This window comes from Chiloscyllium plagiosum, unplaced genomic scaffold (assembly GCF_037043375.1).
Source record: "Chiloscyllium plagiosum isolate Xiang-an unplaced genomic scaffold, Cpla_swu_hap1 HiC_scaffold_24, whole genome shotgun sequence".
Lineage (NCBI taxonomy): Eukaryota > Metazoa > Chordata > Chondrichthyes > Orectolobiformes > Hemiscylliidae > Chiloscyllium > Chiloscyllium plagiosum.
This window is the reverse complement of record NW_028270162.1, coordinates 64,381,751-64,391,577: the sequence shown is the minus strand read 5'-3', so window position 1 is coordinate 64,391,577 and position 9,827 is coordinate 64,381,751. Positions and strand designations below refer to the sequence as shown.

Sequence of the window (9,827 nt, the reverse complement as noted above, 5' to 3'; positions counted from 1 at the left end):
TGATCTCTCAACTCTCCCTCTGTCAGCTGCCATTAAGTTGGACACCAATCATATCCAGGCTGCTTTGATGGAATTATGCTTTGGCAACTATCTGTTCATACAGATCACAGGTTCTGACCTACCAGCTAGGCAAGGGCGTGTTGGTTGCTGCCATCTGCTGTACCTGCTTATAAAAGGTTATCTGTATTGATATTAGTATTCATGTACAAGATGGGATTTAGGGCTAGTTTAAGGAATATTTTAATGCATAGTAAAGCAGGTTTCCCTGTAGAACAAATGCACAAAGTCAGTCCATTCATATCAATGTCCACAAGAGTGCATGTGTGTCAGATTATTAAGTGCAGATATAAATTTAGTGACCATAGAGCTTCTGTGCACTGGAGTCTCTCATTGACTCGGAGTACTACAGCAGAACCTTCCGACAGCGGTTCTTCTGCACGGCCTGCAATCGCCTCTGTCTCTCTGTGGCTCGGTTTCCCACTGTATTCTTCAGTGCAGGAAGTATGACTCTATCTGCTGTCGGTAGCACAGTTTCAGGCCTATGGAGTGAGAGCACAAGTCTAAGAATGCAGCTAGGCAAAAAAAGGGCAATGCAACACCTACCTCAGGACTCTCAGGATCTGGGATCTTCTAGTGCACTCAATTGTGTCTCTGTAGCCTCATGTCCCATCTCTAAGTACAGTGCACCAGGTAGAATACATCAAACTGTCAGCACAGAAACAACTTGTATAAAAGATATGGCTTGAGGACTTTTAACTGTGTCTTTCTGAGTTAAGCATAAGCAACAAGGATGACTTGATTGTGACAGCCTGAAAGAGTCCTTGGTAGGCAAATATAATTAGTACTTATACATGGCATGTAAAGGATTGTATTTTATTTTCTAATTAACTTGATTTAATAAAGTTTAATAAATAAAGTTTGTTTAATAAATAAAGACTCGGCAGAACATCCTGGTCCTATGGAGAGCACATTCTTAAGGGGGTACTCTAGCATAATTCTCATGCACAAGAAATGTCATCAGTTGGAAGTGCTCAAGTTCTTGGTTTTGGAGAATAAGCAGTAACTGGCATTACTGCAGTGCATCTGTCAGACTGAGCACTACACAGATAGCACTTTACTGAATATGTGCGGACGGAGAGTGAATGGCTGACTGCCAGACAATCAAGGAGCAACATCTCATTCTTTAAGGAGTATTCAGGTCCAAATATTAGTGAGAATGCTGGTTTCTCTGGGGAGGGCTGCCACAGCCATGTACATAGCACCATAAGTGGCTCAGTTAAATGGAGGAAAAGGGCAGGTTGGGAAAGCAATAGAGATAAGGGATTCTACTGTTAAGGAATAGATGTTATTGTGGATATGAATCCAGGCTGGTATGTTATGTCCTTGTCACCAAGATCAAGGATGTCAGTGAGCAACTACAGAGCATTCTCGGGGATGAACAGCCAGCAGTTGCGGGCCATGACTGTACCAATGACATATGTAGAAAAAGTGATGAGTTGATACACGCAAAGTTTAGGGAGCTAGGAAAGAAACTAGCAAGTAGGGCCTCTGATTGTAATTTCCAGATTACTGGCTGTCATCTTCAAGCAGAGGAGTGTGTGGTGAGAGAGATTGTGCAAGAGGGAGGTTATTAAATTCGTGGGACATTGAGACCAGCACTGAGCGAGATGGGACCAGGTTGCATGTGAGTAAAGCCAGGACCAATGTGTTTTCCTTATGCCATTAGGGAGAGTTTAAAGTACCCTAGCAGGGCTTTGGGAACATTAGAGAGAAACAAAATGTAAACTAGGAACAAGAAGCTCAGCGCAAGCTGGAAGAACACCCCATCTTCTGCTCAGGAACTCTGCAGCCTTCTGGACTTAATATGGAGTTCAACAATTTAAGGGATTGAGCACCTCTCCCCATGCTTTACACCACCCCCAAACTCCAGGTATTGTCATCACATGGGCTGCCACCATCCATTAGTCTACAGCAGACCATTAGTCTACAGCATTAAGTCTGCAGTGGAGCTGTGGGGCTCATTCAAAAAAAAGCTGGAGATAGTACAGGTCCAACAGGTACCCTTTAGAGGGAAATCTAGAAACAATAGCCTCTCTGAACTCTGGATGTCTAGGAAAATTCAGGACAGTACGAGGAAGAAGAGAAGGGCTTTTACCAAGTTCAAAGAGAGCAGTTCATCTACAGCCCTAGAAAAAAAAAATAGAAAGTGCAGGAGAGAACCTAAGCAAGCAATTAGAAGGACAAAAAGAATGCATGATAAAGGACTTGCAAACAGGATTAGGAAGAATACTAAGATATTTCATAAATACATGAAAGGGAAGAGCTTAACCAGGGAAAGGATAGGACCCATTAGAGACAAAGAGGGCAACCTGTAAGTGAAGCAGCAGGATGTTGGAAGGGTGTTAAATGAATACTCCTCTTTGGTCTTCACTTTGGAAAAAAAGAACATAGGTACAGAATTCAGGAAAAGGGACTGACAATTTGACACAGGAAATGGGGAGGTATTGGAGGCTCTATTGGGCTTAAAAACAGATAAATGAATAGCATGCCAGACTGCTTTGGGAAGCGAGGTAGGAAATTGCAGGGGCTCTGACACAAATTTTCAATTCCTCTCTAGCTATGGGGAAAGTGCCAGAGGACTGGAGGATGGCTAATGTGGTTCCACTTTTCAAGAAGGGTGGTAAACCTGAAGCAGGAAATTAGGTAAAAACAATGACTGCAGACACTGGAAACCAGATTCTGGATTAGTGGTGCTGGAAGAGCACAGCAGTTCAGGCAGCATCCAAGGAGCAGCGAAATCGACGTTTCGGGCAAAAGCCCTTCATCAGGAATAAAGGCAGAGAGCCTGAAGCGTGGAGAGATAAGCTAGAGGAGGGTGGGGGTGGGGATAAAGTATTCTGGATTAGTGGTGCTGGAACAGCACAGCAGTTCAGGCAGCATCCTTGGATGCTGCCTGAACTGCTGTTCTCTTCCAGCACCACTAATCCAGAATCTGGTTTCCAGCATCTGCAGTCATTGTTTTTACCTCTGTGGGGAGAAAGTAGCATAGAGTACAATTGGTGAGTGTGGGAGGGGATGAAGGTGATAGGTCAGGGAGGAGAGGGTGGAGTGGATAGGTGGAAAAGGAAATAGGCAGGTAGGACAAGTCCGAACAAGTCATGGGGACACTGCTGAGCTGGAAGTTTGGATTTAAAGAGGGTACAGTTTAATTTTTCATTGCTGATTAATAATCCAATTTGCTACATGTTTGAGGATAGGTTTGTTATAATGATAAGTTTCTGTTTTACTTGTTCAATGCTGAAAGCTGACAGGAGTTCCTTCTTTCTTAGGTATTGATTACAGCCAGATGCTAAACAGCCTAGAATAACACTACTCATGTGCACATTTGTGATGATTTATGGAATAGCGGAGCTATTGATTCCCAGTGCAGTGTTCCCACCAGATATGCGACAACAGAGTCAGGCTGTAGGATACCCAGCCTCACATAACTGAAAACATTTTAGCTTGCTCCTTGAAGTGACTCTTCATTCCCTTGGCTGTTTTAAATTTGCCATGTCTGAATTACCAATGACTAAGGTCAGTGTAACATATAAAGTGGGAAAACAGCCTGACACTTCTTGATCTCAAGTTCTTTCACTGTTGACTTGTGCACAGAAAAAGGCTTCAGGTTGACACCAAAATGCTCAGTAAACTTACAGTTTTTTTGGTGGTTCTTTCAAAGGCACTTTGGGAAGCTGCACAACATCCCGGTCCCTGAGAGGAAAACAAACACAAAGTTACTCACTCTGAACCAATTCATATATCTTATTATTTTAACAATACACTGCTCCCTGAGCAGCTCTCGTTGAGGATAAATAATTGTATCATTCTTCCCCTTTTGCACAAAATATCACAAGGACTAAGCTGTTACACTTATGCAGCCTCCTACCAAATTGATGTGGATGCCTGGCAGGAAGAGATCACGGGCTGCACGGAGTCAGAATGAAATCTGGAGACTTTTACATTGGCTAAAGTTGAAATGCAATCAACAACTGGCAGTGATTTGATTCACCATGGTAATTTTCTGCTTTAGAAGTGATTGTCACTGTGTGAAGAATACGAATCAGGAGAAGTAGGCTATTCAGCCTTTCAAGGCTGCTCTGTTATTCAATAAGATTATTGCTGATCAGTCTGTGTTCTGAATTCTACATTCTTGTCTACTCTCAATAGCCTAACAAAAAACACTGTCCACCTCCAACTTAAAAATATTCAATGACCCTGTCTCCACTGCCTTCTGAGACGGAGAACTCTGAAGTTACAGAACCCTCAAAGAAATATCTCTAGTCTAAAATTAGATGTACCCTAATTTAAAAGTATCTCCTAACTCTGGACTCACCTAGAAGAATAAATATCTCTTCCATGTCCACCATAATAAGATCATGAGATCTTATAAACCTCAGTCAAATCACCCCTCGCTCTGCAGAGCTCTAGTGAAAAAATAAGTCCAGCCTGTCCAACCCTTCTTCGGAAGACAACCTGCAATATGCAATGTGCTCATTTATAGAACGGGATATTTAAGAGTTAGAAAATTATATGTGGTGAGCAACAGTGATAGTACATAAATTAATTCTAATTTGCTCAAGTTGATCCCAAGCGAGTCTCCATCTATTCATACTTTAGTTATTAAACAGTATTGTATTTCCCACAAGATTGGAATAAACATTCCAATAACTCACTGACTCAAATCAGCTAGGTAAGCCTTAGCAAGGAGGTAGGCATCCGGAGTCCATTTGTTGGAGTATAGCAGGTCTTTCAAACTCGTCTTCAAACGCAGGAGCTAAAACAACACAATGAAATGTGAATGATGATACAAACAGTAGGATGATCGCTACAGGGTCAGAGACAGAGGCCAGTGCATATTTACTTATTTCCTACCTCTGGAAGCAATTAGTGCTCTGTCTTCCCATATAGATAGAGTAGCTTTAGATTTGGATCATTATAACAGAAATTAGCAATAATACTGTAACACAGATAAAATTAAAGTCCCAAATGTCTCAATGATAAAACAAGCCTTAGTGAATGGTTCCAGTCTCAATTCCTGAACAATGAGTTAACTGTATGGATAGCTATTTTGAGGATAGCATAGTTTGTAATTTTTATTATTTATCTTTGTAACTTATCTGTTGAAGTTAAATGACCTGCCAGTTAACAGCTGAAGCTCAGAGATCTATTACTAAAAATGAGCAGATTACATGATACAATCTGATATACTCCAGTTAGCTGCAGTTATCAAAGGTACAAAATGCACTTCCTCAAGTCATAATGACACAAAGCCCTCTAACAGGATTGCACAGTGATGCTGAGCCCAACGAGAATAACAATGCTAAAAGCTCAGTAAACAAGAAATTCTTACCTCCTGAGACTGTAAGCTGTTGGTATTATGCAAGTGTTGGACGATGATTGCACATTCCTGCAATGTTGGAGCTCGAGGTGATCCTGAAGGATCTATCTGGATCAAAAGGGGAGTGAGTGATGTAACAAGTATCTGTGTCTCATCTAATTCTGGTTGAAGAGTCAGCACAGGTAAGACTGAACTGGATTGCTGTGAGGCTTCAGATCCATTGTTCCTACAATAGAAGAATCACCATTGGTCTGAAACATATCTTGGACAAATGTTGCATTTTCGGATTTTATCTATCGACCTAAGGGAAATTGAACTTTCAGGAGCTGATTGCGAGGATTATTGACTCATCAAGGGGCACTTGCCACTGGATCTGGTTCAAATCCCACTCAGACAGACAGACAGTTTATTTTGGAACACTTGGGGAAGTGCCTTTTCCAAGTCTTTACATTGCTTGTCGATGTTTGTGTACTCTCTAGCATCACCACAGACCAAGGACCAGGTGATACTGGTGGTATGAGGCTGGTTGTTTTCGTCATTATTAGCAGGGACCTACTGATGTTGGTGATGTTGTAGGATTTTGTGGACCGCTTCCCCCCGTTTTTTATTTTTATATATTTTTTTGGTGGGGTTCGGCCGGTCTTTGTCTCAGTGAAGGATCTTATCACATCGTTTACGGTTATTTGCTCACTTGTCACTGATGAGTTGTAAGAGTTCAAGTGTCAGTGACAGAGTGAGTCTTGATGTCTTTTGGGCGAACGTATCATATCTCTCGATGCTGAGGAATTTCATGAGGCGGTTATTCATATCCAGCCACTTGCCTCGTGCGCCCATCACGAAGCCAAAGTATTTGGAGTCCACGCCTCCCGTCAATTCCGTGACCTCGGCATTCAGGGGTTTATATTTCTCTTGTTTTTCCCGCCATGCTGTTTCCAGTGCTTTGCTATCATTCTCGTACCGCACTGTGACATCTACAACCGCGATCTTCTGCTCTTTTCTAAATTTGAGATTGGGCTTCCATAGGGAACCGTCTTTGGCAAACAGCCTGGGCTCCACATACGATGTCCAGCCATACTTACTGACGTGTTTCTGCAACTGGTCAGCGATCTTGTTATGGCGTTTAATTCGAGCATTTTTCACGAATGGGCAGCATCCTGAGATGTGTGATACGGTCTCATACCTTCGGCATAGTTTGTTTCGGTTTGGCCTTCCTCTAGATAATGTGGCTCTTGTCGGGTATAGATTACATCGCAGGAGCACGCTGTTTGTGAATCTAGAGGATTTTGTTGTACTCCGGCTTTTGTCCAAGAATTAGAGATCTTGTCATCTCTAAAGTACTGAATGCCTGCCCCTTGACACTCCAGCTTTTGCCAATTTTCGAATTCCCACTCCCTCCAGCAGCATACCTATAGGGTGGTTTTGGTCGCCTCGCATTTGCTTCCTGGAGTGCAGGCATGATGTCTTGGATGGCGGTCATCGGGTTGATTTCCCCTTCGCCGCTATTGCGGCTACTGGGTTGGAAATTTTCAATTTCCTTCAGGACCTTGAGCTCGCGCAGACCTGCAACCATCTCTGTGTTGCTCTCTCCTTTATATTGAAAGGAGGCCCGAATGACCACATCACTGGACATGTCGAGTGCCTCGCGTTTGTGAACAATCGCGGATGGGATTTGCACTTCCAGTTTTGGGACGTCCCTGTTGCTAGCGTATAGCACTCCATCAGCGGTATGAGGTAGTAGGTGTAGGAATTCTTTGGTGGCGTTACGGATTATTTGGTCCAGTTTTATTAGAGTTGTCTAATCCTTCTGTCAGGATCAGGTGGAAGTACAATCAGGGGATGACATGTATCTTTAGGAGCTCCAGCCGTTGTCGTGGTCAGAGAGATGCTGCCTGTATTCCTCTAAGAGAAAGTGAGGGCTGCAGATGCTGGAGATCAGAGCTGAAAATGTGTTGCTGGAAAAGCGCAGCAGGTCAGGCAGCATCCAAAGAACAGGAGAATCGACGTTTCAGGCATAAGCCCTTCTTCAGGAATGAGGAAAGAGTGTCCAGCAGGCTGAGATAAAAGGTAGGGAGGAGGGACTTGGGGGAGGGGCTTTGGAAATGCGATAGGTGGAGGGAGGTCAAGGTGAGGGTGATAGGCTGGAGTGGGGTGGGGGTGGAGAGGTCAGGAAGAAGATTGCAGGTTAGGAAGGTGGTGCTGAGTTCGAGGGATTAGACTGAGACAAGGTGGGGGGAGGGGAAATGAGGAAACTGGAGAAGTCTGAGTTCATCCCTTGTGGTTGGAGGGTTCCCAGGCAGAAGATGAGGTGCTCTTCCTCCAACTGTCATGTTGCCATGGTCTGGTGATGGAGGAGTCCAAGGACCTGCATGTCCTTGGTGGAGTGGGAGGGGGAGTTAAAGTGTTGGGCTACGGGGTGGTTGGGTTGGTTGGTCCGGGTGTCCCAGAGGTGTTCTCTGAAACGTTCCGCAAGTAGGTGGCCTGTCTCCCCAATATAGAGGAGGCCACATCGGGTGCAGGGGATGCAAAAGATGATGTGTGTGGAGGTGCAGGTGAATTTGTGGCGGATATGGAAGTGTCCCTTAGAGGGAAGTAAGGGGGGAGATGTGGGCGCAATGTTTGCATTTCTTGCGGTTGCAGGGGAAGGTGCCGGGAGTGGAGGTTGGGTTGGTGGGGGGTGTGGATCTGACGAGGGAGTCACGGAGGCAGTGGTCTTTTCGGAACACTGATAGGGGAGGGGAGGGAAATATATCGCTGGTGGTGGGGTCCGTTTGGAGGTGGCGGAAATGACGGCAGATGATACGTTGTACATGGAGATTGGTGGGGTGGTAGGTGAGGACCAGTGGGGTTCTGTCCTGGTGGCGGTTGGAGGGGCGGGGCTCAAGGGCGGAGGAGCGGGAAGTGGAAGAGATGCGGTGGAGGGCATCGTCGACTACGTCTGGCGGGAAATTGCGGTCCTTGAAGAAGGAGACCATCTGGGTTGTACGGTTTTGGAACTGGTCCTCCTGGGAGCAGAAGCGGCAGAGACGAAGGAATTGGGAATATGGGATGGCATTTTTACAGGGGGCAGGGTGGGAGGAGGTGTAGTCTAGGTAGCTGTGGGAGTCAGTCGGTTTATAATAGATGTCCGTGTCGATTCAGTCATCCGAGATAGAAATGGAAAGGTCTAGGAAGGGGAGGGAGGAGTCTGAGACGGTCCAGGTGAATTTGAGGTCGGGGTGGAAGGTGTTGGTAAAGTGGATGAACTGTTCAACCTCCTCGTGGGAGCATGAGGCAGCGCCAATACAGTCATCGATGTAGCGGAGGAAAAGGTGGGGTGTGGTGCCAGTGTAGCTGCGGAAGATGGACTGTTCCATATATCCTACGAAGAGGCAGGCATAGCTGGGGCCCATGCGGGTGCCCATGGCTACTCCTTTGGTTTGGAGGAAGTGGGAGGATTGGAAAGAGAAGTTGTTCATGTTGAGGTCCAGTTCAGTCAGTCGAAGGAGGGTGTCAGTAGAAGGGTACTGGTTGGTATGGCGGGAAAGGAAGAAGCGGAGGGCTTTAAGTTCTTCGTGATGGGGGATGGAGGTGTACAGGGATTGGATGTCCATGGTGAAGATAAGGCATTGGGGACCGGGGAAGCGAAAATCATGGAGGAGGTGGAGGGTGTGGGTGGTGTCCCGAACGTAGGTGGGGAGTTCTTGGACTAAGGGGGACAGGACCGTGTCGAGGTATTCCTCTAACCCAGGACTTAAGCTTCTCCTCCCACTCCCCTTCTGCCACAACTGTCCATAGATCGATTCGGGCACCCAGGTATTTCTCTGTGTCGCCTAGGGGTATGTAGGCTATGGACTCGTCCCGCAGTTTCCAGTTTGCGAAGTGATTGTACAAGAAGGTTTTCCTTTTAAAGGTGAAGTGGAATCCCTTCGTCTTCGCTGTGTTAATACTGAGGCCTGTATGGTCACAGTACACCTGGAGCAGCTTCAGATTCCTAGCCATACCAGTGTGTGAGTCGCTTAGAAGGGCAATGTCATCCACGAAGCAGTTGACTCTTCTGCCGCCCAGGGGCATGGAGACCCCCAAGTTGGCCCTCTCCAGAGAGCATACCAATGGATCCAAAGCGATGTTAAATAATATTGGTGAGAGTGGGTCACCCCGCTTTACGCCCCTCTCAATGGTTATTGGGGTGGTTAAGTTTTCATTCCCTTCCACCACTGTTGTGTTGCCAGTGTATAGGTCTTCGATGAGACTTACAAAGGCTTTGGGTAGTTTCACTCTTTTCAAGGATTTGATCAATAGCTTGTGCCCAACCGAGTCGAACGCTTTCGCTAGATTGACAAAGACAACTGCGAGGTCCTTACGATTGTGCTTTGCTCCCTTAATGATGTTTTCGAGGACAATGTTTTCATTGCATCCGGGAGTGGCTGCTAGGAACCTCTTTTGCCTGGGGTTTATTTTGACTGTTTCA

At 45.5% G+C, this 9,827-nt stretch overlaps 1 protein-coding gene across 1 annotated transcript in view; it reads right to left on the bottom strand.

The window, feature by feature from the left end:
- Nucleotides 1-216: 216 nt before the first annotated feature.
- The window catches only part of LOC122562885 (coiled-coil domain-containing protein 74B-like), a 48,469-nt gene continuing 38,858 nt past the window's right edge, over nucleotides 217-9,827 (bottom strand). Inside the window, exons 6-9 of the mRNA XM_043716208.2 lie at nucleotides 5,393-5,606; nucleotides 4,716-4,816; nucleotides 3,697-3,753; nucleotides 217-539 (exon numbers count right to left, since the gene is read on the bottom strand). Of these exons, the coding sequence (XP_043572143.1) occupies nucleotides 404-539; nucleotides 3,697-3,753; nucleotides 4,716-4,816; nucleotides 5,393-5,606 (508 nt within the window). The 3' untranslated portion in view covers nucleotides 217-403. The remainder of the gene's footprint in view (nucleotides 540-3,696; nucleotides 3,754-4,715; nucleotides 4,817-5,392; nucleotides 5,607-9,827) is intronic.